Here is a 24,740-nt window from a genome sequence, read left to right as displayed (position 1 = left end):
ACAAGTCTGTGAGCACACATCCTTTTATTAAGCACACACGAGGTCATCTTACACTGAATAATTTATCAAATTAACTATTTGATGACAAGTATTCATGTTTCCAAAGAGGGTGTCAGCAACTAGACCATGGCTGACATGTATACCAACTCTATTTATCTGCCAGGACCCTTGAGCCTATTGTTGCAAATGTTTCAGTCTTAAACATTTTGATAATCTAATTTGCATGCCCCCATTTGAAATGGAAAATTCTGAACATTTTCCTATGACAATAAGAATATAAGGAATAGGAGAAAGAATTGGCCAGAAGAGCCCAAAAGCCTGTTTTGCTTTTCAGTAAATCATGGCTGATCACGTATTGCTCTTCACTTTTCTGTCTATTCCAGATAACCTTTGACTCCACTGTTATCCAAAATTCTATCTGTCTCAACCTTCAATATGTTGGACAATTTGATCTTCAAAGCCCTCAAAGGTAGAGAATTCCAAACTCCACAACAGAGGAAATTCTTCCTCATCTCTGCCTTGTTCTGAAACCATGGTCTCTAGTTCTAGGCTCCTTAAGCACAGCATGCTGAGGGAACTCAGATCAGGCAGATCTTTGGGAGGGGGGTTGTTCTTAAGGGAAACCTTCATCTCAGCATCTAACATGTCGGTTCTCCTCAGAACAATCAATGTTTCAATAAAATTATCTCACATCCTTTGAAACTCTTGAGTACATGCCCAAACATTGTGTGAATAAACCCTGGTAACTGAGTACAGCCCTATTTTATAGTCTCTCTTTATCCTGTCTAATGTCAAGCCCAAAATGGACTAATTCCAGTTTTCAGATTATATAAAGTAAATTTATTATCAAAGTACATGTATATTGCCATGTACAACCCTGAGATTTGTTTTCTTGTGGCATACACAATAAATCCAAGAAACACAATAGAATCAGTGAAAGGCCTCGCCCACTAGGACAAATAACTGGTGTGTAAGAGACAACAAGCTGCAAATAAAAAAGGAAAAAGTAAATAAATAAGCAATAATTATTGAGAACATGAGATGAAGAGTCCTTGAAACTGAGTCCATAGGTTATGGGAACCAGTGATAGGGCAAGTGAAATGATCCCCTTTGGTTCAAGGGCCTGATGGTTGAGGGGCATGAACTGTTCCTGAACTTGATGATGAGTGTCCTAAGGCTCCTGTACCTTATTTTAAGATTGCACCAGTGAGAGGAGAGCATGGCCTGGGTGGTGGGGGTCCTTGATTGTGGATGCTGCTTTCCTTTGAGAGTGCTCAGTGGCGGAGAGGGCTATACCCTCTTATCGTCCAATTCACTGAGCAAGGCAAATGACCGTCTTGCTGAATCTATTTGTAATTTTATTGAACTCAAAGTACAAAGATAGTTTACACCACTTCCCTAATATCAAAGCACAGTTCTAGTGGTTATGTGCCCAAAACTGTCTGAAGTTCACTTGAACTGATGTTTATCTCCTGTGTTGCACAGCTGAAGATTGTAACAGGCTTAGCAAGAAGCCACTTGTTATTCATGAATTGTAATATCCCTCTCAGGTTGCAAAGTGACTTTATCACAAGCTCTGTCTGCCACTGCTGTTCTGTTTAATTAGTCTGCACATGTCTCCTTGTATCTTCCTTCCTAATTAACATACAATAAGTCCTTATTTAGTATTTTTGAACTATGTGTATGAGCAGCCGCCTTTTTTCTCATTCAAGTCATTAATAGGTAGCTTGAGGCAACCCCTCAAATCCTGTAGCATACTGCTTGTCATTTTCTACCAATATTCCCTTATTTCACTTTCCTATTTCAAAACAATTACCATCCGTATCACAAGTATATTTCCAATTGCACGAGGTGTCATTTTTTTAAAAAAAAATTCAGAATGCAAAGCCTCAGCATATACCTCTTAAACTGAGCGCCCAGCACCCAATGATGGAAGTAAGTCTTAACTTCATGTCAAAACCAGATGAAACAGTTGAAGAACATTTATCCAGGAAATTAATTAGGCCAACTTTTGGATAATCCTGATAGCCAGCTAAATAAGGTATTAAGCGCCTTAAATATATAAATGAAGAGCTTACTGATTTATCAGGCTCCTCCCAGAACTGAACTGTAATATGTGGGTCAAGGGTTGGGCCTACCCTGCTTGGGATTCATCTTGACAGCCATGGATTCCCCAAATACCTTAAAACAAAATAAGTTTGTTTTATGTTATTTCGAGATAGAGCGCGGTAACAGGTCTTTAAGACCCAATGGGCCCGTGCTGCCTGATTATAGCATGTGACCAATTAATCTTCAAAACCATACGTCTTTGGAATGTGGGAGGGAACTGGAGCACCTGGAGGAAACCCATGCGGTTACTGCGAGAACGTACCGACTCCTTACGGACAGCGGCAGAATTGAATCTATGTTGCTGGTGGTGTAATTGCATTATTCTAACGACTAAGTTACATGTCCATCAAATTATTAAACTAATTATTAGAAAAATAGCTTCCCATGGAGTGAAGGAGTGCAAAAGCTCACAATACCTCCTAAATGTCAATGAGAGTTCCCGTTTCTAAACCAAATGTGCATTATTCTAGATTCCCAAGGCATTACTTGGGCAAAAGACTTTTTTTTTCCCTTTTTCGTTAAGCTCAACTCTTATCCTCAACCGTAACAAAAGTAACTGTTGAGATTCCTGGAAGAAGCGTACAGAAATGTTGTTTCCTGGTCAAGGTCATTCACTTCTGCTATCTGAGGAACTTGGAGATCTGGTTGCAAAAAGCTGAATTTGTGTGTTTAAATAAAGGCAAGTAATGAGTTCTGTCAACACTTAGCCAGCTCCCAGCAGGTATAAAGCCAGGAATTAGTTCAGGTTAGGAGGCCGAGATTCAGAGATGTGGAGCAGATTACACTAATCATCATTATGACGTGTACTACTCCTGAAACACAGTATCCAGGATAAGAGGTTATATTTTCCTTGTGGTTTCAAAGCAACAAACTGTTTTGCTGTGGGGTTTCAGAGATGTGGAGCAGATTACACTAATCATCATTATGACGTGTACTACTCCTGAAACACAGTATCCAGGATAAGAGGTTATATTTTCCTTGTGGTTTCAAAGCAACAAACTGTTTTGCTGTGGGGTTTCCAGTAAGCTGCCTGTTACTTGTGAATTATATCAATGAAATACAAGAGATTCTGCAAATGCTGGAAATCTTGAACAACCCGTGCACAGTGCCTGAGGAACTCCCCAGGTCAGGCAGGGTCTATGGATGTTTCAGGCAGAGAACCTTCATCAAGAGTAGGAGGGGAGGGGATGGAAGCCAGAATAAGGAGGGGGAAGGGAAGGAGTACAAGCTGGAAGGTGATAGTTGAGACCAAATGAGTAGCGGGGGGGGGGGGGGAGGGGGGTGATGAAATAAATCTTGGAGGGGTTAGGTGAATGAGGTAAAAGGCTGAATTCTTCACCTGCTTCTCATCTCACTTTAGTTCCCCTCCTCCTTCCCTTTCTTCCATGGTCCACTGTCCTCCCCTATAAGATTCCTTCTTCTAAGTCCATTACCTCTTCCTCCTAACCCCTCCAGCTTCCCCTCCCTCTCTCTTACCCCCACCTCCATCTTCTTTCTCATCTAGTATCACTTATCACCATCATCTGCCAGTCTGTACTCTTTCCTCTTTCTCCCCCCACTTATTTTGGCTTCTGCCCCCTTCCTTTTCAGTCCTAATGGAGGGTCTCAGTCTGAAACATTGACTGTTTATTCCCTTCCCTAAATGCTGCCTGTCTTGCTGAGTTCCTCCAGCAGTTCTTATGCATTTTGTAATGGAATACCTTTTACAATCTTCTGTTCTCAATCTCTGAATAATGAGCACATGCTATCTCTCCCAGCTGCTCTCCATCCGAAACCGGTCACTCTCCGAGTGTTTTCCTCCAGCCACGTCTGTTCATTTTCTGATAATTCCTCTGCAGCTCTGACTGTGTTGTGTCTTTGTTCTAGATGAGAGTGCAGTGGGTTTTTCTGCAGTGGCAGAACGCAGAATGAGCTCACAATTTTACCAGCCTTTAGCTATTAAAGAGATTTCCAATGTAAAAATGTTTCTTCAACAACGCATTGATTTACAGGACAACTACTGCCATTGTGTCTAATAATAGAAAGGAGCCCTCCTTTGCTTTATTTCAGCAGTACCATCTTGTCTTTAATATTTTTATTGTAACTTAAAGTTCAAAGTAAATTTATTATCATAGTACATATGTTACCATTTAAAAGCCCGAGATTCAGTTTCTTACATGCATACTCAGTAAATTCATAATAAAATAATAACCATAATGGAATCAATAATAGACCATATCAACTTGGCGTTCAAACTGTGCAAATACAAAAAGAAAGAAATAATAGTAAATATTGAGAACGTGAGATGAAGAGTCCCTGAAAGTGAGTCCTTAGGTTGTGGGATTATTTCCATGATAGGGCAAGTGATGTTATCCCCTTTGGTTCAAGAGCCGGATGGTTGAGGGGTCATAACTGTTCCTGAACCTGTTGATGTGAGTCCTGAACTCCTGTGCTACCTAGCTGGTGGCAACAGTGTGAGGAGAACCTATCTTGGGTAACTTGTAGTTTTTTTTGTGTATTGCACTATACTGCTGCCGCAAAACAACAAATTTCATGACGTGTCTGCGATAATAAACCAGATTCTGAATCTAATGTGGTCTCATGACAGAAATGATTATAATTTTGCATTTCACATCAGATTCTGTCTGACGGTAATGGGCTTACATGCATATGTGCATGAATAAGACTTCTTCCAGCTGATGGCATTAGTGCATGGATTAACAAATACTATCTCTCCTTACTTTTAGGAAATTCATTTGAAAGAAAAGATGCCACTAAATCTATCAGTTTTTATCATTTCAAATAGTGTTTTTTGATGATAAAAAAACAGTTCAACCTATGAGCTGGGGTGGGCATAGGCTAATGTCTGCAAAACAGTGAATATGCTGAGAGAAGAAACTCCGTGAGCAGTGGATGACATACAAACTACAGCAGCTTCTCCTGATTACCCTGGCTAATTTCTCCATTGAAATACAGTCAGTAGAGGGTAGTTCTGTCTAAATTATTAGCATCACTTAAAGCAACGTAGTCATTGGATTTAATGGACCAGAGAATTGTTCTACTCTCTCTGGTGGCACTGTCACTGTATACAGACAATTGTAATTCATTCAGACCTGTCCAGCCAAAATAAATTCAGATTATTATTTTTAAAAAAAACGGATATGCATTGACCAATACATCTAAAACAAATATCAAAGTGCAAAAAAGGCTTGGAACATTTTTTCAAGAAAATTTAACAGTAAGAAAACTTTATTAACCAAGCATAACTTTGCCGGAAACCAAATCTGAGTTAGTAGATGTTTCATTTTATTTGGTTTCATCACTGGAAGAGGGTCAGATTGGGATTTTGGCCGATGCTGCGCCAAGCATTGCTGATGATGAAGGCTCAGGCATGGGAGGTCATCTCTGAGCAGAAGGGAGATGCACAGGATCTGGAATTGTGTATCTTCAGTGGTGGTGGGGCTCTGATTGGGGAGTGATGTGGGTGGGAAGTTGGATGAAGAGTGGACGTGGGGACGGACGGTAATTCTCAGGTAAATGGTTTGGATGAGATGGTCATTGAGATTTCTCTCCTGCGTCACTATCCACAAGAACAACATTTTTACAACAGAATTATCTCATTCTAATTTCAAAATCACTGTGTTAGTGAGAAAAGCCAGCTGGCAACAGTACAAGGTGGCCCAACTATACCAAGTATATCAGAATCACCTCACACAAATATCAAAATTAACCACAACCCAGCTTTATTCAAGAAGTGATTTTTAAAAAATCTTAAACCATTATGATTTATGTGATAAAATGAACGGGGAGCAACTGGAAGTTAGTTTTACCACTGAATGCTATTTCTATATTACTTCTGAGGCCTTCTGTTGGTCAGAGTCACCCATGGGAGTTGTATCCTAGCTATCTATGTGGTCAACGCGGAAGCCAGGGGAAACAATACTTCTTTATGTTGTTAAATACCTCTTTTCTAAAAACACATCACTGATTTTTGAATTGTAAATGACTGGAACTATGAGTTTAATCTACAAGTTAGAAGCAAAATCAGAAGGCAGCATTTCTTTCAATTGTCACTTATTGCACCTGTTTCCTGTATGCTCCATCAAGTCCCATAAACTGCTTTCAGACCCAGCAAAGAATGTAGACTTGCTTTTATTTAGAGACATGGCACGGAATAGACCCTTCCAGCCCTTGGAGACACTCCGCTCAGCAACTGCTGATTTAACCCTAATTGTGGGATAATTTACAATGACTAATTAACCTACTAACAAGTACATCTTTGGACCGAGCACCCAGAGAAAACCCATGCATTCCACAGGGAAGACATACAGACTCCTTGCAGATGACATTGGAATTGGGTTCTGCACAACGATGTCCTGAACCGTAAGACCATCATGCTAACTGCTATGCTGCCATGGCTTTGCAGGGTGGATGATCAGGAAAAAGACCAAATCACAGTCTCTCTGACAGAATCTAATGTGCAATGGCGTTAGTGTTGTAGTTGTTGGATCGGCCGTGATGAAATGGCGGAGCAGACTCGATGGGCCAAATGGCCTAATTCTGCACCTAAGCGTTATGGTCTTGAGAAGTAATCTATTCTCTTATAATCAGTGGGAGCATTTGTAAATCAATTGTCTTCAGACAGCAAAATGAAAAATGTACAATAGGTTTTCCAACTGAACTGGACTGGCAAGGTTGGTAGGGAAGTTAGCAATGCTGACTTACATTTCCCAGTTTCACTTGGAATTAAGATGTTAACTGCAGAGTTTCCACATTCACTCTGTGGCTGCTTTGGTTTTCTCTGGGTGTGCCAATTTCCTCCCATAACCCATAGACCTGCTGGTTGGTTATTTGGCTAACAGAAGCGTAGGTGAGAGGCAGAAAGAATCGAAGAGGAATCTATGGGCAGGTTTGAAAGAAGATCAGTTGTCTGGATAGAGGGAAATAAGTAGAAGGAGAACAGGATAATGGAATTACTCCCTTAAGAAACAACATGGGCCACGTAAGTACAAAATGGGTGAGAGTTAACATTTCATTGTTTGGGTTGCTCACTGGCAGTTATTTCTACCCCTAAATTTTCTTCTCTTCTTTTGAGGTTTTGAGCTTTCCTAGGTCAAAGTTCCACAAGCACAGTCCGTCTTCCAACACAACTGATCGTAACCCCAGTCTGATAGTCTGTAAGGAGTGTGAGGGCAGAAGGGTCAGTGAGTTCCTCCTCTCATTCCACTTTCTCACCCCTTCCTTGTCTAAGTAGTTGCACCGTAATTTTGTATCCCTATGTTAGGAGTGAAGTTTAATATTTTATCAGAAAGGTTAGCACCAACAATTGTGCATTGCCCCTTCAAATTGTAGACATCAGTCCAGATCAGGGGCTCCCAACCTGGGGTCCTCAGTTAATGGTAGAAACCCACGGTCTTGATGATGTTCTGAAGACGGTTGATCAGACTTGTGCTCATGACGCTCTAGCTTAGGCCAAAGTGCTGATTCAAACTTAAATTGAAGCGTAGCACCGAGGACAATTGTTCAACCCTAGGCCCAGCTACCCAAGCACAAGTACTGTTCACACAGTCGGTGTTGTCTGTCTGATATTTTTATTCATTTGATAACGTTTGCTGAATAATCAGGAACTATGCAGATATCTAAGGGAATAATATATTTAACTTAAAATATAACAGTAAAGTCATGATGCCATATCTTCCACCTGCTATACTACCCATTGAAGTATTTTAACTTAGCATCATGTTCATCATTGGATGGGATGATATCCGGTCAAGATGGCGCCTGCGTACAACGCTCCTTCGGTCAATGACATCTGGATAGATCATGAAACCATGTATTTCACTTTCTTTTAGGTCTTTAAAGTTTATTTTCATCTTGAATGTGATTCTGGAAATGCTGGAGCCTGTGATTTGCAGTTTGGAGATAGTTTGGGTGTTTCAGTGCTTTGCAGTCTCGGAGTTGATTCTGGGAGGCAGAGTCAGTGTCGAGAGAAGGCTGTGAGCTGATATTCAATTGCGTTTTGCCGATTAAAGCTTCTATGTTCACCTGTTAAAGTGACTAGGAAGATCGACACACCGTCTGCCAGCCTTTTTATCGCTGGGGGATTGTTCTGCTGCCAGAATCGGGAGACTACCTTTTATCACTGGTGAGATCACTCTGCTACGGAGAGGGAAAATGTTGCCTAGGTTTCCTGCATTTTGGCTGTGGACATTTTTGCAGTCTTACGGTTTTTATATTCTGTGTTTTTTTTGCCTGATTTTTCTCACTTTTGTGTGTGGGAGGGGGATTTGGGGAGGGGGGGTGGTCGATGTGCCTGTTCCATTTTGTTTTATGTGGGCAGGAGGGATTTTTGGGTTTGATGATCGTGCTGCCTTTCTTTCTTGGTTTCATGATTATCTGGAGAAGAAGAATTTCAGAGTTGTGTACTTTGATAATAAATGAACCTTTGAATCACAAACATCATGGGATGAAGGTCCTGTTCCTATGTATTAATATTATACACTCAGTAGCCACACTATTGGCTACCTTCTGTACCTAATAAAGCAGCCACTGTGTGTGTATGTTGTGTCGTCTGTTGCTGTCAAGGTTTGACGTGTTGTATATTCAGAGATGCTCTTCTGCACACCACTGTTCTAACATGTGGTTATTTGAACAACTGTCACTTTCCTGTCAGCTTGAACCAGTCTAGCCATTCTCCTCTGCCCTCCCTCTCATTAACAAAGCATTTTCCCTTACTGGATGATTTTTTTTTTTTGATTTTCACACCATGCTCTGTAAACACTAGAGACTGTTGAGATCCCAGGAGATCAGCAGTTTCTGAGATACTCAAGCTACCCCGTCTGCTACTTGCAATCATTCCACGGTCAAAATTACGTTCAGTAGATCACATTTCTTCCCCATTCTGTTGTTTGGTCTGAGCAACAACTGAATCTCTTGACCACGTCTACATGAGCTGCTGTCACAATTGGCTTTTTATATATTTGTATTTACGAACAGGTGTACCTATTAAACTGGTTGCTGAGTGTACAGAGAACAAAGCCGGCAGCCAGTGCGATATTGGCCATTTGTGTTTTCCCCAAGACAACTTCCCACACCTTTGTTTGTTTTTAATATTCATTTAATCTCACTCACTCTGTTCAAAATCATTAGATTTGATTTTTTTTGTGCCTCCCACATACCATCACCAACACAATGCTTAAAATAAACCAAAGGATTTTTTTTAACAGCTGTTGAGGTGTTATTTAATGTAGGATAAATTTACATTGATCAAATTTAGGCAGAGTTAATCTGCTGTTGAAACCATGTGTATTTCCTCTGGGTAATCTGGTTTCCTTCCTTAACACAGAGATGTACTGGTAGGTTAATTGACCACAGCAAATTGCCTCTTAATGGAGGCTGATAGCAAAAGGAATCTTGTGTGAAAGAGAGAAGTTGCAGGGTATGGAAAAACACAATAGGCTGAATGGCCTTCTTTGTGCCATTACAAATGTAAAATAAAATATCCAAAGCAAAAATCAGAAGGACAGAGGTACCCGGCTGGAAAAGCAGCATCGATGGGGAGAAATGAATATTTGATTTTTTTTCTCTTGGAGACGAGACCTTTCATTTGCACTAAAAGGGGAGAGATAAAGAGTTGTGGCAATAGCTTGCAAGTGCTAGGTATAAACAGGAAAGGAGGGGTGATGGGGTGGGGGGAATGAGTGGAAATACAACAGAAAGTGGGTCACCTCACTACAGGAAGGATATAGAGAGAGTACAGAGGAGATTTACAAGGATATTGCCGGGACTGGGGAGCACGCCTTATGAGAATAGGTTGAGTGAGCTTGGCCTTATCTCCTTGGAGCAACGGAGGATGAGAGGTGACCTGATAGAGGTGTATAAAATGGTGAGAGGCTTGATCATGTGGATAGCCAGATGCTTTTTCCCGGGGCTGAAAAAGCTAACAGGAGGGTGCATAGTTTTAAGGTGCTTGGAAATAGGTACAAGGGGGATGTCAGAGATAAGTTTTTTTTCACAGAGAGAGTGGTGGGTGCATGGAATACACTGCCAGTGACAGTGGTAGGGTACATGGAGATTAGAAAAATAGAGGGTTATGTGGTAGGGAAATTCTAGGCAGCTGCTAGAGTAGGTTACATAGCCAAAGTGTAATGTGCTGTGGATTTCTGTTCTATGATAGGTGGGGACAAAAAATGAGCTGCAGATGATGGAATCTGATATGAAATGAAGGTGGATCATGAAGCCAAGTAGGAGTGGTGGGGTGGGCAGATAGGAATAGTACAAGATGGGGAGGGGACCCAGTAGGAGGGGAGTGTCGGTGATGGGCAGAGGGAGTGGGTGGAAGAAGGGAACAAAACAGTGACTGGGGGGGGCACTGGGGTGGGTGTGGGATCTTGGTATTTCAGGAGCAGAGAGAAAGTGGGGAAGAGGAACAGTTTACCTGAAACTGGAGAATTCAGTGTTCATACAGTCAGGTTGCCGAGGGCTTAAGATAATCAAATAAGTATTGTTGGAACAAGCTGCTCCACGTGAGCCTGTAACATGAATCCACATGGAAATGGCTCAGTGTGTTACGACAAAGGGTACAGCAGAATTATTTCATAACATAAGCTTAATAACTTATGAGCTGGTAAATCAGCATGAAAGTAAGGGGCTAGATCAGTGCCTCATTATGTCTGAAGCTTTGCCATTGGAATGAATATCTGGAAATGTTGCAGAATTATTGGGGATAAATCTTAGTGTGGCTGGTGGGGTGGAGATTCATCTCTACCAGAGGTGTAAGGCGCTCCATCCCTCCACCAGCCTGCAGGTCACCCTTGGGCAAGGTGCAGCATCTGCTTAGCTTTCCAGTCAGGGTCACATGAAGACATGGGAGCAGGTGGTGGGTGGTTGTATGAGCAGCTTCTGCATATCACAAGCCTGGCTTTGTGATCACTGATGCCAGGCAGACAATCTCTGAAAAGTATTGATAATGGCTGGGGTCACCCATCTGGTAAAGACACTGCCCAGAAGGTGACCACTTCTGTAGAAAGGTTTGCCAAGAGCACTCATGGTGATGGATAAGACCACGATTGCCCAACATGGCACTTAATAATGATGATGATGAATTCTTAATGAGGACGAGGTGATGAGTTTGGAGTAAAACACTGAGCCATTGAGATACTGAGGAGATTGTGCAGTCTCTGCTGTTCAGTGATTGGCTGGGCTGCTGGTAGGAACTGATATTGAGAGGTCAGAGTTCCTGGTAAGTCCTGAGAATTTCAAAGTAATTTTCTATCAAAGCACATATGGACCTGTATATGTCACAACATACCACCCTGAGATTCATTTTCCTGTAGGCATTCACAGCAGAACAGAATTAATGAAAAACTACACACAAAGATTGACAGCCAACGTGTAAAAGAAGACATTTTGTGTAAATGCAAAATAATAATAATGAATAAATAAGTAAATAATACTGAGAAGTCTTTTTATCCCAATTGATTTAAATTTATTCCATTATTCTATCCATGGGCCTAAGAGTATATCAGAACTCAGGAAGGGTAGGGAAAATGCCCTTGTTGAAGATGTGCCGACAGTAGCTGGATGGATAAAAATGGTTAATTAGTGTTAACGTTGCAAAATCTTGTGGTGAAAAATCTAGGGGTTTCCCTTGCTTTGAGATATTGTTTAATAATATTTCATTAATAACACCAGAATTTAGTTCCTAATCTGCTGCCATGACTACTCATTGGTTTAACCAGTGTAGCCATCTGTGCAACCTTGAAGAATCTTCTAAGTGAACTCATTAGAGTCAGTGAAGAAACATTTATGCCAGAGATGGAGGAACAAAGAGCAGAAAGACAGATGCATTAAAAAAATTAAAATATAACTATTACTAAGAACCTATTAACTCTTACATTTTCTATAACGTGGACAATATCATGAGCAATATTAAATGAAGATTATATAGAATCATGCATTTGCGTTCTTTTGTTATACGATGTGCTATGCTTCACAAAAGCATCTGTGGATGATCAAGATGGGTATGGCGTACAAGGGTTTGAGTAAAACAATATAGTAATGGTCTGTCTTTGGAGTTCCTGAGCTGGCGTTTGTATTTTCAAACCAGAGGCCTGTCCTGTGGTTGGAGGACCATATGAGTGGGTGAGTGGAAGGGAGGACAGTTGTTGTTTTGTTGCATGTTGTGTTATATTGATGTAATTGCTTGAGTTGTTCTGTGGAACATTGTGGGCATGCTGTGTTGGCACCTGAATGTGAGCAGACACTTGTGGGCTGCCCCCAGCACATCCTGGGGTTGTTTCTAACTGTTACTTAAGTTGTGTTGCTCACTAACGCAAATGGCCATTTCACTGTATGTTACGATGCACATGTGATAAATGAATGAATTAGAATTTGAGTTTTGGCTTGCATTCACTTTAGAGAGTTGAAATCAAAATGTTTTAAGAACTAATCATTGAATTGTTAAAAGGAATTGTACATATATAGAATATTTATTCTGACTGGTCTGTATTTATGCTCCAGAAGAGTATTTCCTGGCCACCTTTAAATCACCCAATTAAGATTTTACCTATTCCTTTATTCTTATGTATTTATTCAAATTTAAATCATCCTAGCAAATTGTCTCTTCTTTATATAAGATCACAAGATACTGTGATTAATTGTCATCCAGTAAATGCCCAGGAGCCACCAACGTGATATTATTTTAATTGTTTTGTTGCCAGGTATGAATATCTCAGCTAACCAAGATGAAGAAACTCATCAGGAAACTTACCAGATGGAAATTGATAAAGAGACCAAGAAGTGCATCTTGCGTACACACACAGGAAACTTCTGGACATTGGTGGCTCATGGAGGGATCCAATCCACAGCCACTGAAGTGTGAGTTATCTTACAAAAATTCAATTTAGAAACTATACTGTATATGCATTTAAATTGGCCACACTTTTAATATTCCTTGCTAACAAGGTCGTTTAACAATAGCTATCTGCACTGAAACATTGCTTATGTGTGCCATTTCGGAAAAGTGATTGAAATTTAGGATGGATTGTGTATTTAATATTTCATTAATATTTGTGTAATCTTGTAAATATATTGTTTAAGCATTCTTGGTTGTTTATATAATTAATTGTGATTATATGCAAAAATAAGTGAATTGCATTTGTTATAATGCTACCACATGATAGTTGTGTGCCTCACTTAAAGCAAAACACAAAGTTAGACTCCTATTTTGGACACCCTATGTCTTTCAATTAATTTGTTTAGTGTTTTTGAAGTTTCAAAACATAACAGCGGCAATGATGTATTTTTAAAATTAACCTGAGACAGCTACTAACTTGCTAAAATGCAGCAATAAACAGCGAGTTTAAAAACAATAGTGTAGCACGGGCAGAGACAGTCAAGTTTATTTTTAAAAAGGGCAGAAAATGGAAGAAATCACAGGTTCATAAACAGTGATAATAATCATTAAAGAAAGAGCAGAAATGACTGGCTATGTTGGAAAGATAGACATGTTCAATTGCTGGCTGAGATATATTGAGCTAATTGAACGGTGGATTAAAGCAAATGAAATGGCCAATGAGAAATGAGTACCAGTTTTGCTAAGTGGATTGGGTTTAAAGGCTTACGGTTTGCTTCGAAGTTTAACTGCTCCAAACAAACCAGCAGAAATGAGCTTTGCTGCTATTATGAAAGTAATGCTGGAGCATTTGGAACTGGAACGATTGTTGGTTGCAGAATACTGTAGGTTTCATAAGTGGAATGAGAAGGAAAGGGAGTCCATTTCAGCATACATGGCTGATTTGAAGAGATCATCTGAGTATTGTCAGTTCAACGATGGGTTGAATGCACTGAAGGATTGTTTAGTTTGTGGAATCTTACAAGAAAGCATTCAGAAATGCCTCCTAAATGAAGAACAACTCACGTTTAAAAGAGTAGTTGAAATCACTGTATCAGTGGAAACAGCAGCATGGGATGCAAATAAGTTGCCTTTGGAAATGAAAGTGAGCGTGAACAAAATTGGAATGTCTAAACAGAAAGCTGCCTGGCCGAATAAATTATGCTACCCTTGTGGCAGGGGCTCACATTCACATTTATAGGTAAAACTTGTAGGAAATGCAGCAAAGTAGAACATTTACAAAGAGCATGCCGGGTAGACAAAAATAAATGGATTGCACAGAGAAGGGAAAAAGACAAAAAGTCAAACTGCCGTTTCAAAAAACACTAATCTGCATGATCTCGATGAAAAATCTGATAATGTTGAGAGTGGTACAGAACTGTGTAGCCTTGAGATTTAAAATGTGAAATCTAACAAAAGACGAGCAATATGGCTTACACCAGAAGTGAACAGCAAATTAATTAAAATGAAATTGGACACTGGTTTGGCTGTTTCATTCATACCACAAAATGAGTTTGAACAGCAGTTCAAAAGTGTTAAGCTGAAGCCTGCAGATATCCAGTGAAGAACTAATACTGGAGAAAAGATAGCTCCTGTGGGACTGACATTTGTAACAGTGAAATACAGCAATGAACAAGCCACATTGAGCTTTTATTTGGTAAAAATTGGAGTATCAGCATTGTGGGTTATGAATGGCTGAGACAAGCACAACTTGATTGGAGCTCCATCCACCATTTGCATGCCACATCCCCTGCAATGAATCAAGGAAGATACTGGATGATGCCTTAGCAGTGTTCAAGGATCACAACGGAAAACTCAGACATATCAAGGGTAAAATAGCATTAAATGAAAATTCTGTAACCATGTTTTACAAAACCCATCTGGTTCCTTATACCGTCCATGATAGATAGATTGATAGATAGATACTTTATTCATCCCCAAGGGGAAATTCAACATTTTTCCAGTGTCCCATACACTTATTGCAGCAAAACTAATTACATACAGTATTTAACTCAGTATAAATATGATATGCATCTAAAATCACCCTCCCAAAAAGCATTAATAAATAGCTTTTAAAAAGTTCTTAAATAGTTTACTAAAGTGCATTGAGTGGTAACTTAAGCTCAGTCCTAACCCCAGCACTTAACATGTCTTGCCCCTGGTGGTTGAATTGTAGAGCTGAATGGCGTTGGGGAGTAATGATCTCTTCATCCTGTCTGAGGAGCATTGCATTGACAGCAACCTGCCGCTGAAGCTGCTTCTCCATCTCTGGATGTTGCTGTGCAGAGGATGTTCAGGGTTTTCCATGATTGACCGTAGCCTACTCAGCGCCCTCCGCTCTGCCACCGATGTCATACTCACCAGTTCTGTGCCCACGACAGAGCCCGCCTTCCTTAGCAGCTTATTAAGACGTGAGGCGTCCCTCTTATTAATGCTGCCTCCCCAGCACGCCACCACAAAGAAGAGGGCACTCTCCAATAACGTAGCCAATGAGCTAGATCACACAGAGGCTGAGGGAATTCTTTCCAACATTTCATGGAGTTCATGGACAATGCCAGAGGTCCCAGTAGCTAAGAAGAATGGGTCAGTCAGGATCTGTGGTGATTTTAAGGTTATCATCAACCCAGTAATGAAAGTAGATCAATATCCCCTGCCCAGGGTAAAGGATATCTTTATGCAAACCTTTCTGGAGGGAAAGACTTCAGCAAAGTGGACTTAGCTGAGACATATCTACAGATGGAGATGGAGGAAGAGTCGAAATTGTTTCTCATCATAAACACTCAGAAAGGAATTTATCACTATAGTAGACTTATTTTTGGTGTAGTGACTGCACCTCCACTCTGGTAGAAAGCTTTGGATCAGATGCTGCAAGTGTGCTTCGGCACTCAGTGTTACCCGGATGACATCAGTAATACCAGTAAGGGTGATAAGGAAAGTATCCAAAGCATCAAGACAGCGTTAAAAAGTTCAGAAGATTGTGGCTTCAGAGTGCAATGTGACAAGTGTGAATTCTTTAACCAAGCAAAACTAAATGTGATGACACTATTAAGGCACAAGATTTACAGAAGTGTGCTGAGAAACTTCAAGCAGAAGTGGATGCTCCAAGGCCAAAGGATGTGTCACAGTTGCGTTTGTCAACTATAACAGGATCTTGTCAAACCTTGCTACTGTGCTCCACCCCTTGAACTCATTGCTGCAGATTGGGAAGAAATGGCAATGGGCAAAGTAGTGCGAGGTGGCATGAAAACAGGTACATGAACTGTAATCACACATTATGATCCACATTGTCCAGTGAAGCTTGCCTGTGGTACAGGTGTAGTCATGTCACATGTTACGGGTGATGGAAGTGAACACCCCATAGCCTTTCCATCACATTCCCTTTCCACTGCAGATAAAAATTACACTCAGAATGACAGAGTCTGGTTTGGGGTGTAAAACATTTCAACCAGTACTCGCATGGGAGAGAGTTTACTGTCATTACTGATTATCAACCACTAGTGTCCATTTTCAATACACAGAAGAGTGCTCCACTATCTTCAGCTCCACAGATGCAGGGATGGGCTCTGTGTCTTGGAAGGACACAATTACTCAATTACTAGATTGTACTCAAGAGGATGACTAATCATGGAAATGATCCCGTTTACCCTTGGAAAATGAAATACAGGTGTCCCCTGCTTTACGAATGTTCACTTTATGCCACTTGGCTTTTACAAAAGACCTACATTAATAACCTGTTTTCGCATTACAAAGGGGATTTTTGCTTTTACAAAAAATTTTTCCGATACAAATTAATGGTTCTTTGCTTTACGCCATTTCGGCTTAAGAAAGGTTTCATAGGAATGCTCTACCTTTGTAAAGTGGGTATCTACCTGTATCTGAAAAATTTACAAAAATGGATACGCTAACGCAAATCAGAAGTTTCCCTGTTACGGCAGAAATTATCCAAAGGGAAACCAGAAAAAAATCCCACACTGTCTCAGGTCAACATGGCCACCCTAAATGGCTGGAATGTGCAACGGAAACTCCAGTTTCCCCATTTTTACCAGCGCCGAGATGAATTTTCCCTTGACGGAGCTTGCCTTATGTGGGGATTTAGAGTTGTCGCACCATCCAAGCTGTGAGCTCAAGTGTTGGAGGAGCTACATCTAAAGTGTTGGTGGAACTACATGACAGTCACGTAAGCATGGTTAAAATGAAAGCATTAACTCAAAGCTTTGTGTGGTGGCCTAGGATAGATCAGCAGATTGAGTAGCCTGCCATGCCCTGTGCAGGCTGCCAACACGTCCAGAAGGTGCCAAGAACAGTGCCTCTCCGTCCCTAGGAAGGGCCTGGCAGAGGGTTCCTGTGGATTATGCCAGATCATTCATGGGCACAAATTTCTTTGTAGTAGTGGATGCATTACAAAGTGGCCAGAAGTGTTCCCAGTACCCTCCACTACAGCAGTGCACATCGATGACATGTTAAAAAGCCTCTGCTCAGGGACTGAACACTCAAGTCAGTGACAATGGACCATGGTTTGTGGTAGAACGGATTCAGTCATTTTGAAAAATGAATGGTCTAAGGCATATTACATCTATACCACATCACCCAGTCACAAATGGCTTGGCGGAAAGGTTTATGCAGAGTCCAAATGATGCACTGCGAGTAATGTCAGCAGAACACGCTACACTAACACTGAATCAGAAGCTGGCCAATTTCATCCTTGCATTTTGCAATGCAGCATACTCCACCACCAACAACTCATCAGCTATGCTGTTCCTGGGTTGTCCCTTGCATTCATGCTTGGATCTCCTCAAACCCAATTTCAGGTGTATGCAAGACAAACAGCTGAGACGAATTGAAGTCTCCTCAAACCAGGAAGTTCAATGTTTCAATCCTGGACAGGGTCCTGGCGAGATACTACAGAGGTGATCGAAAGTGGATTCTAGGAAAGGTTAAGGACAGAACTAGACTACTTTCATATACAGTGGAGATTGCGTCTGATATCATCTGGAGGCGACACCTCAATTAGTTGAAGAGCGCAGAGTCAATTTCTAGAGAAGAAATGTGGCTACTGCTGTCAAAACCACTTCCTGCAGTCTCAGAGGCAACTCTTAAAACCACTAAAGAGGACCTGAGACCGTTTCACAGCCACAAGTCTCACCAGCCAAACAGAGTGTCAGGAAAGGTATTATCCCACAAGAGTAAGAAATCCTCCACAGAGATGAAATTTTTAGGCCTTAATGGGACAATTTAAAATTTACTATGCTGTGGTTGTCTGTATATAGTTGTATGGTATACTGTGTATATAGTTGAAATGCATTCTCTATTGAGTTGCAGTTTATCACTAAGCAAGGAGAGTGTTGTGTATTCAATATTTCAGTAATATTTGCGTAATCTTGTGAATATATTGTTTGATTAAGCATTCATTATTTATATAATACATTGTGGCTAAATGTAAAAAAATAAGTGCAATGCATACATCATGGCGCTACCACGTGACACATGCACACCTCGCTTAAATGGATTCCTGCGTCTTTGCTTTAATTAGTTTAATGTTTTGGAGTTACAAAACATGACCGGATGTGTTTGAAAATAAAGAAAGGATTGAAGTAATTGAAGGTGACAGTTCATGAGATGAGAAATGTTATGATTAAGTGACAGCCCTGCAAATTTGGTATAGATAAACAGGATGCTTGAAGAGTTGAGTCCAAATACGGTTTATGGCTGAAAGATGTTAGATAGTGGGTTAAGAAGTGAGCTTACTGGACTACTGGCAGACATCATGAGCTGGCTTGGAATGGACTGACAACTTCAAGTGTCTGAGACACCTACTTCTGGTTTAACTTTTAGCTTGAAAGAAAGATGCATGAAAACTGGCAAAGGAGAACTGGTGGGATGACAACTTCCAGTTCCAGTGGCAATGCTAAGAGGGAGCAATAGTGATAGGAGAATGGGCTGCAAAGGTATAGGGTTGTAAGCAAAGTGGATCACAAGAATAAAAAGGAATACTTGGCTTTACATAGTGACCTTCACAACATCAGACCATCCCATAGAAATGAAAATAACAAAGGCACCAGGAGAAAAAGAGTGTTGTTCTGGTTTTGGAGAGCATCTAGAGAAGGTTCAAGAGAATGATCCTAAAAGGGCTCATGTATGAGGTGTGTTTGATGGCTCTGGGCCCGTACTTGGTGGAGTTTAGAAGAATGAGAGGGTATCTATTGAATGGCCTAAATAGAGTGGATATGTGGGAGTCTAGGACCAGACGGCAGAGCCTCAGAACATAAGGATGTCCCTTGAGAACAGAGATGAGGAGGAATTTCTTTCACTAGAGAATGGTGGGTCTGTGGAATTCATTGCTACAGAAGGCTGTGGAGGCCGTCATTGAGTATGCTGAATTTAAAGCACAGTTTGATAGGTTAGTATAGGTGTCAAAGATTACAGTGAAAATGCAGAAGAATGTTGTTGAGAGGGACAGTAAATCAGGCGTAATGGAAGAGCAGACTTGATGGGCAGAAAGGTCTAATTCTGCTTCTGTGTCTAATGGTCTAAGGACCATGCGATCTGATATCATTATTTATTTCATCTATGAGAAACATCACCCCCAAATTATTATTGTAGTCTTCCTGTAGCAAGTGTAATGGTACACTTGTACTATTAGCAAGGACCATTTCGTGCCAGCAAGTTGTGACCTGACTGATCCCACATTCATCATTTCCACTCTCTCACTGGGAGCAAAAGCATTCCCACTCCTTTGGTGAAACTAAACCATAAGACAACAAATTTCACGACCTACATCAGCGACAATAAACCTGATTCTGATATCATTTTAGCCTTCTCTTTACTGCTGTTTGCTCACTGGGATTAAAATATTACCTCTCCTTCGATGTGTTTTACACAGTTTCTTTTCTGGACAACGTTATTCTACTTTGTGCTATTTTGACGGCTAGAGTCATGCGGTTTATACCGCAGTTTGTGTTGTAACAAAGCGGGGGGAAATATCTGTGCAGCTGGATCCCTTCAAAATCAGGCAGAGAAATATGGTACACTTCATCTTCAGTCTCCAGGTATAAAGCAATTGCCTGAACATGGGGATCTGGTGAGGGGTAGATGTCAGCAATGAGCACAGCTTTTTCACAGATTTTTCTGCTCTCAATTCCAGAGATGCCAACTGTTTGTTTGAAATAGTGTGGCGTGGGAGAAGAATTGCACTTAAGGCCAACAATGGCAAGTACATCTGTACAAAGAAAAATGGACAGCTTGCCGCAGTGAGTGAGTCAGCTGGTGAGTTAAACAAGAAGCAGAGACCCTGCACAAAGACTCGTGTAGGATTGATTGCTGTCACTAATTATGAACATAAATTCCAAAATCAATCTATTCTAACCATACTTGTAGCTTGATCAGGTTAATTGTCTCAATCAAGTCATGGCTTAGAATTCATGAACATGCAAACACATTTGAAAACAATATTACGCAGTGCAGTTTGACAGAAAAATGTTAAGTATAGTAAGATTTTTTTTTAGAAAAGCTTACATAGAATTCCAAATTGAAAATGTGTACAAGCCTGAGGAGAGTGACAAGACTACACACACACACAAAATGCTAAGCTCATTTCCTGGTGGTGTAGCTAATTCAGAGGCATCTTTCGGATGAGTCATTAAGCTGAAGCCATGTCTTCTCTGAAATAAATATAAGAGATTAGACGACACTTTATTTTAGGAAAATTAGGGAACTTGTCCTTGGTATCTCTCGATTAATACCACAAAACCTGTTCGCCCAGTTATTGCTGCTAGTTGGAGTTTGCCTTGTGTAACTTTGCAGCTTGGCCTTCTACATTACAGCAGTAACAGCATTTTAAAAGGTTCATTGGTTTAAAAAAAAGCCTTTAGATATTCTTGAGGGCAAATGAAAGATGCTACATAAATATACTTTAAAATGCGTTCAAACCTCAAAGTAAATTTATTATCGAAGTACATATATGTCACAGTACACAACCCTGAGATTCATTTCCTGTGGCATTCACCATAGATCAATGGAACTGCTACACACAGACAAAGAGCAACAAGCAACCAATGTGCAAATAAAGACAAATTGGGCAAATTAAAAAAGGACACAATAGTAATGTTAATAAATAAATAAATGTCTGAGGACGTGAGTTGCAGGGACCTTTACTTTATTGTCGCCAAACAATTGATACTAGCGCGTACAATCATCACAGCAATATTTGATTCTGCGCTTTGTGCTCCCTTAGGTACAAATCGAAGTAAATATAATTAAAAAATTTAAATTATAAATCATAATTAGAAAATAGAAAAGGGAAAGTAAGGTAGTGCAAGTCAGGTCTGGATATTTGGAAGGTATGGCCCAGATCCGGGTCGGGATCTGTTCTGCAGTCTTATCACAGTTGGAAAGAAGCTGTTTCCAAATCTGGCCGTACGAATCTTCATTCTCCTGAACCTTCTCCTGGAGGGAAGAGGGGCAAAAAGTGTGTTGGCTGGGTGGGTCTTGTCCTTGATTATCCTGGCAGCACTGCTCCGACAGCATGTAGTGTAAAGTGAGTCCAAGGATGGAAGATTGGTTTGTGACCTTGACAGTAAGTCCAAAAATTATGTAGTCAGTCCAGTGTTGAGGTGAGTGAAGTTATCCACACTGGTTCCAGAACCTGATATTTGAAAGGTAATAACTGTTCTTGAAGCTGGTGGCGTGGGATCTACGGCTTCTGTACCTCCTTCCCGATGGCAGTAGCAAGAAGAGGGCATGGCTTGCATGGCGTGAGGCTTTGATGATATGTTGGCGCTGGAAGCATGGTGACATTTTTGGGCTGCCCTGAGCACATCTCAGACTCTGCTGGTCATTGTTGTAAGTCAATGCATTTCATTGTCCATGTGAGAAATGTATTCCTAATGGAAACACTGGAGAATATATATTTCAGTGAAAATAAACAGTATTCTCAATAACATTCCACAGGGAGATTAATAAACGGTATGTTGTCTACAGTGAAAGAATCTAGAAGAAATTATCTCCTGGTGCCAACAATGTGCATTGATCACATCCAATCTACATATTTTTTATACAGCCACAATCAATACATGGTTTCGCAGATGACTAAGTAGCCACTGGTACTAATTAATCTCAAAATCTTTAATTTAATTTTTAAAGCAATCAAGACCAGGACCTCATTAACCTCAATGTTCTAGCAAGTGACTTATGCTAAACTACCTCCCATTTACCACCGGGAGAATTGTTAATTAAGGTGCAATTGAAGGGTGTAAGAAGAGCAAACCGATACACTGACAGACAAGTTATTTTGAATGAGTGCAATGTAAAATCTATCAGATATTTCACTGCAAGGAATTTAGAATTCAGTATTCAGGTATGTCTTTGGCGATCAAAGACTCTTTCCAAGTCTCAGGGTTGAACATTTTTAGCCATAAACTGTATGGGGTGATATTGGTAACAGATATATTTACACAATAATTAATGCTGATATTGTTTTAAAGCACTTAAAACAGAGGAAATTCAAATGTAAGTCAATCTGTTTATTGATGGTTAACTGCATAGTTTTGAAACCTCCTACAATTCTGCTTAAATTAGGTGGTTGATGAAAAGTTCAAATGGTAATGTAGCCAATGAGGCTGTATCTCTCAGAATGACTAATAGTATTTCACTGCAAAACTGTAGACCAACAATTTTGTCTATTCTGCGGCATTAGGCGAAGATGAAGAGTTTACGTTGAGACTGATTAATAGACCTATCCTGGTACTACGAGGAGATCATGGATTTGTCTCTTATCACAAAGGTTCTAGCACGCTTGATGCCAATCGATCAGCTTATGACATCTTTCAGCTTGAGTTTGAAAATGGAGCCTATCACATTAAAGGTGAGCACCTGGATTCTGTGAGAATGCTTTTGGATAAATTTCAAGTTCTGCTTGCAGCTTAAAATTTGACTAAAAGTGTCGTGTTTTCAGTGGAAGAATATGCTTGCTTTTTAACTACTATCCCAAACAAATTTTCTGAGTTTCAAGCTAAGATCATATCGTTATAGAAACATAGAAACATAGAAAATAGGTGCAGGAGTAGGCCATTCAGCCCTTCGAGCCTGCACCGCCATTCAGTATGATCATGGCTGATCATCCAACTCAGAACCCTGTACCTGCTTTCTCTCCATACCCCCGATCCCTTTAGCCACAAGGGCCATATCTAACTTCCTCTTAAATATAGCCAATGAACCAGCCTCAACTGTTTACTGTGGCAGAGAATTCCACCGATTCACCACTCTCTGTGTGAAGAAGTTTTTCCTCATCTCGGTCCTAAAAGGCTTCCCCTTTATCCTTAAACTGTGACCCCTCATTCTGGACTTCCCCAACATCGGAAACAATCTTCCTGCATCTAGCCTGTCCAATCCCTTTAGAATTTTATATGTTTCAATAAGATCCCCCCTCAATCTTCTAAATTGCAGTGAGTATAAGCCTAGTCGATCCAGTCTTTCTTCATATGAAAGCCCTGCCATCCTAGGAATCAGTCTGGTGAACCTTCTCTGTACTCCCTCTATGGTAAGAATGTCTTTCCTCAGACTAGGGGACCAAAACTGCACACAATACTCTAGGTGCGGTCTCACCAAGGCCTTGTACAACTGCAGTAGAACCTCCCTGCTCCTGTACTGAAATCCTTTTGCTATGAATGCCAACATACCATTTGCCTATTTCACCGCCTGCTGTACCTGCATGCCCATCTTCAATGACTGGTGTACAATGACATCCAGGTCTCGTTGCACCTCCCCTTTTCCTAATCGGCCACCGTTCAGATAATATATAATTAGCATTTTAAACTGACAGTGTAGATCCTGAAATACATTTTCAGGCAGTGCAGCATCAGAATCAGATTTATTGTTACTGACTTGGATGAGGTGATGTTTGTTATTTTGTGGCAGCAACACATTGCAAACACAAGACATTTGCATTTTACCAGTTGCATCACTGTCTGCTGTGGAAGCACCATTGCATAGGATCAGAAAGAGTTGCAGAGTGTTGTAGACTCGACCAGATCCATCATCAGGCTAGTCCTCCTCACATCTTCAAAATGCAATGCCTCACAAAAGGGCCACCCATTATTAAGGGCTGTCACCATCCAGGACATGTCCTTGTCTCATTACTACCATCAGGGAGAAGATACAGGAGCCTGAATGTTTTAGGAATAGTCCTTACCCTCTGTTGTTAGATTTCTGAACATTCCAGCAACACTCCTTTACTATTCTGCTATCTTTTTCCACTACTTATTATTTATTTTTCTTGTAATTTACAGTAAATTTTTATGTATTTGGTTTTAATTTAGCGATACAGCATGGAGTAGGCCTTACAGCCCTTCAAGCTGTGCTGCCCCAGCAACCCCAATTTAACCCTAACCAAATGACAGGACAATTTCCAGTGAGTAGTTAACCTGCATGGTATGCCTTTGAACTGGGAACAAACCAGATCTTCCAGGGAAAATCCGCACATACAGAGACTCCAGTATCGAACTCCAAACCTTAATGCCCTAAGTTGTAATAGTGTAATGTTAACCGCTGCTCTACTGTGGCAACAGTGGAGTTCTGTACCGCACTGTACTGCTTTCACAAAACAACACTTCAACATTATGTATGTCAGTGATAATAAACTCTATTCTCATTGTGAGTTTTCATGTGTGATGGTTAGCATTCGGTCCTCGGCCAATAACAGATCAGTCAGTTACGTACCTCAAAGCTGCTTGGGACATCATCTGCTGCCACATTGACCTGCTGA

The 24,740-nt window shown here is 40.6% G+C and overlaps 1 protein-coding gene across 2 annotated transcripts in view; it reads left to right on the top strand.

Annotated features, from left to right (window-relative positions):
• The window catches only part of fscn2b (fascin actin-bundling protein 2b, retinal), a 37,418-nt gene that overhangs the window by 11,247 nt on the left and 1,431 nt on the right, over positions 1-24,740 (top strand). Inside the window, exons 2-4 of one of the 2 annotated variants that reach the window (XM_059949065.1) lie at positions 12,810-12,966; positions 20,124-20,245; positions 22,674-22,841. In XM_059949065.1, the coding sequence (XP_059805048.1) occupies positions 12,810-12,966; positions 20,124-20,245; positions 22,674-22,841 (447 nt within the window). Of the gene's footprint in view, positions 1-12,809; positions 12,967-20,123; positions 20,287-22,642; positions 22,842-24,740 lie in introns of both variants that reach the window. The other variant, XM_059949064.1, reaches the window with a different exon arrangement.

This window comes from Hypanus sabinus, chromosome 23, assembly GCF_030144855.1.
Source record: "Hypanus sabinus isolate sHypSab1 chromosome 23, sHypSab1.hap1, whole genome shotgun sequence".
In the NCBI taxonomy this organism is placed as follows: domain Eukaryota; kingdom Metazoa; phylum Chordata; class Chondrichthyes; order Myliobatiformes; family Dasyatidae; genus Hypanus; species Hypanus sabinus.
This window is presented reverse-complemented; position numbering and strand designations above follow the sequence as displayed.